At 44.4% G+C, this 2,477-nt stretch overlaps 1 protein-coding gene across 2 annotated transcripts in view; it reads left to right on the forward strand.

Annotated features, from left to right (window-relative positions):
* Positions 1-308: 308 nt before the first annotated feature.
* The window catches only part of LOC147278612 (DNA binding protein), a 2,741-nt gene continuing 572 nt past the window's right edge, over positions 309-2,477 (forward strand). The window contains exons 1-4 of one of the 2 annotated variants that reach the window (XM_086251742.1): positions 309-598; positions 684-879; positions 961-1,047; positions 1,279-1,469. In XM_086251742.1, coding sequence (XP_086107868.1) covers positions 381-598; positions 684-879; positions 961-1,047; positions 1,279-1,431 — 654 coding nt within the window. In that variant the 5' untranslated portion in view covers positions 309-380 and the 3' untranslated portion in view covers positions 1,432-1,469. Of the gene's footprint in view, positions 599-683; positions 880-960; positions 1,048-1,278; positions 1,767-2,477 lie in introns of those variants that run through there. The other variant, XM_086251741.1, reaches the window with a different exon arrangement.

Here is a 2,477-nt window from a genome sequence, read left to right on the forward strand (position 1 = left end):
ATAGTCAAATTGCCTAATTAATAATGTAAGCCGGCGCGCTTATATAGTCATATACAAATTTGACTGCTAAGTGAGAGTGTGAGACCACCTACCCACTCATGACTCATCACCATCCGAGATTTCCGAAAACGGTGCCGTTCTACGGCTAAGTGGTATTCAAGCTTTCAACATATAAAAGGCATAATACAAAATTATTCCTTTACTGGTAAAGGTTCAGTCCAAGAAACAAATGGGCTAATGGGCCTGTTGGAGACGACATATTGGTAAATAGTAATCCAGTATCCATTTTAAACTTGTGAGTCGTGACATAAAGGCAGAAATCAAAAGGCAGTATAGCGGGAACCCCTCCGCGAAACGCAGGCAACGCCGTCGCAACGGTAATGGAATTTGAGTGTTCTACTCTGAGTCTCTGGAGAGAAGCCCTCTCCTGTTACTCGTCTCGTATTCAATCCCTCAACAAACCCGATTTGGTTTCTCTCGACGACTTTTACCGCAACCACCTCCCGCCTCTCCTCCACCAACGAAACCCTAATCCCTTCATCACCACCTCCGAGCTCTCCCACCTCATGCGCTGGAAGCTCACACGTGGCAAGTGGCGGTACCCCCCCTCTCTCTCTCTAACACTGTGTATATTTGGATGTTATTGAGGACTGAATATGTGTATGTGAAATTGTGAATTTGAGGCCGCGGCTGTTGGATTTCGTTTCGGCTTTGGATGAAGACGTGGTGAAATTGGCGTCGCAAAAGGCCTTTCAGTCACTTCCTGATATCTCAAAGGCTGTCTCTGAGCTCACGGTGCTCAAAGGCGTCGGTCCGGCCACAGCCTCAGCTGTTCTGGCAGCTTACGCCCCCGACGTCGCACCCTTCATGTCCGACGAGGTGATTTAATTTGGGGTTTATTGCTTGTGATTCGAGTCATTTAATAATTTTAAAATTCTCTTCATGTTTGTCTGGTGAAAGGCTATGGAGGCAGCTCTTGGTAACTCCAAGGACTATTCACTTAAGCAGTATCTATTATTCGCAAACAAGTTACAGCACAAAGCCAAGGTCAGTCAATTTCTTCAAAATTTGAAAGAATGATTAAAAGAGTCTACATTTTATACATAAGATTGATCATAACGAATCTCAAACGAATCATTGACTAATAACAAATCTGTTAGACCAAATAAGCACTACATTTGAGTGTCTTGTATTATGTGAATGAACCATAAAAGTAGTCAAACTTAGAAAGCTTTCCACTTTCATGGATAAGTATATCTGCTTGAGGAATGTCTGCAGGAATTGAGTGCACAAGGGGAGACCTTCACACCATCAGATGTAGAAAGGGCGCTGTGGAGTTGTGCTGTAGGGGCCAAGTTGCTATCTTCACAATCAGATGCAGACCCCAAAACTGATAAAAGTAAAAACCCCAAGAGAAAGAGAGAGCGTTGATTTAGTGCAACAGCATATTTAACTGGCAATGCTAGCTTGTAAGTTTTAACTTTCTTCATAACTAAACTGAAATGCCACTGCTTTTTCAGCTGCTCAAGCCAGTATTTCATCAACTCATGAATAGCCCTCCCTTTTCACTGCATAATATGTTGTCACCAATTAACCATTGACCCCTAAAAATTGAGTAAAATAGTGCCCCAATTTATCTTCTAAACTCCCACTAGCCGGAGTCTCTGCGGAAAACCCAACTCGGTGTTTTAGAGACCGTTAGGCTCTCGTTTGAATTTTTTGGACCGACTCTGTTGGATTTCGCCTCTGCTTGGCAAAACAATTTGTGCAATACGTTAAATTGGGCTGCAGGTGTCACAAAGTAGAGCTCTTTTCTTTCTTTTTTGGCCATTGAAAGTAGAGCTCTTTTCTTTAATTACAAAGAAATCGAATAGCGCTCGTTTCGGCATTTCACCGTGCTTAGAATTTCAAACGTTGATATGATAGCTCAATGATTCCATTTCTTGTACGATAGAAGGAAGAAAAACAATTAATAATTCGATTTCTTCTAACATACAAAAGAAAAAAGTCCCAAATATAAACCAGAAAAATTTCTTTACAGATTGGATTTTAACAGAAAATAATCCTTTGACGTATTTATTTGGTTCCTAGAAACTACTTGTGTAGGTAGGTACTAGGTAGGAAAGGGGTCTCATCCTTGTTGGCTTTTGCGGAAGGGGGGGGCTGTTCACACCACCCAAACCTGCTAAATTGACCACCCCATTCAAATTTTTATCCCTTTTTGCCCATTTTGCCCCTGCATAAAAAAAAAAAAAACCCACCCCTCCAATTTCGGCCGGCCACCTCTCCCCGCCGCCGGCGCAACCCACCCCACCCCCTCCCCAAGGCCGGCGCGACCCCCCCTCCCCACCGCCGGCGCGACCCACCCCTTCCCATTGCCGGCGCGACCCCCCCCCTCCCCTGGCCCGATCTCCTCTCTCTCTTCCCTCTCTCTGCCATCTTCTCTCTCTCCCCTCTGTCTGCCTCCCTCCCTCACC

Source organism: Dryas octopetala, chromosome 7 (genome assembly GCF_963921425.1).
Source record: "Dryas octopetala chromosome 7, drDryOcto1.1, whole genome shotgun sequence".
Lineage (NCBI taxonomy): Eukaryota > Viridiplantae > Streptophyta > Magnoliopsida > Rosales > Rosaceae > Dryas > Dryas octopetala.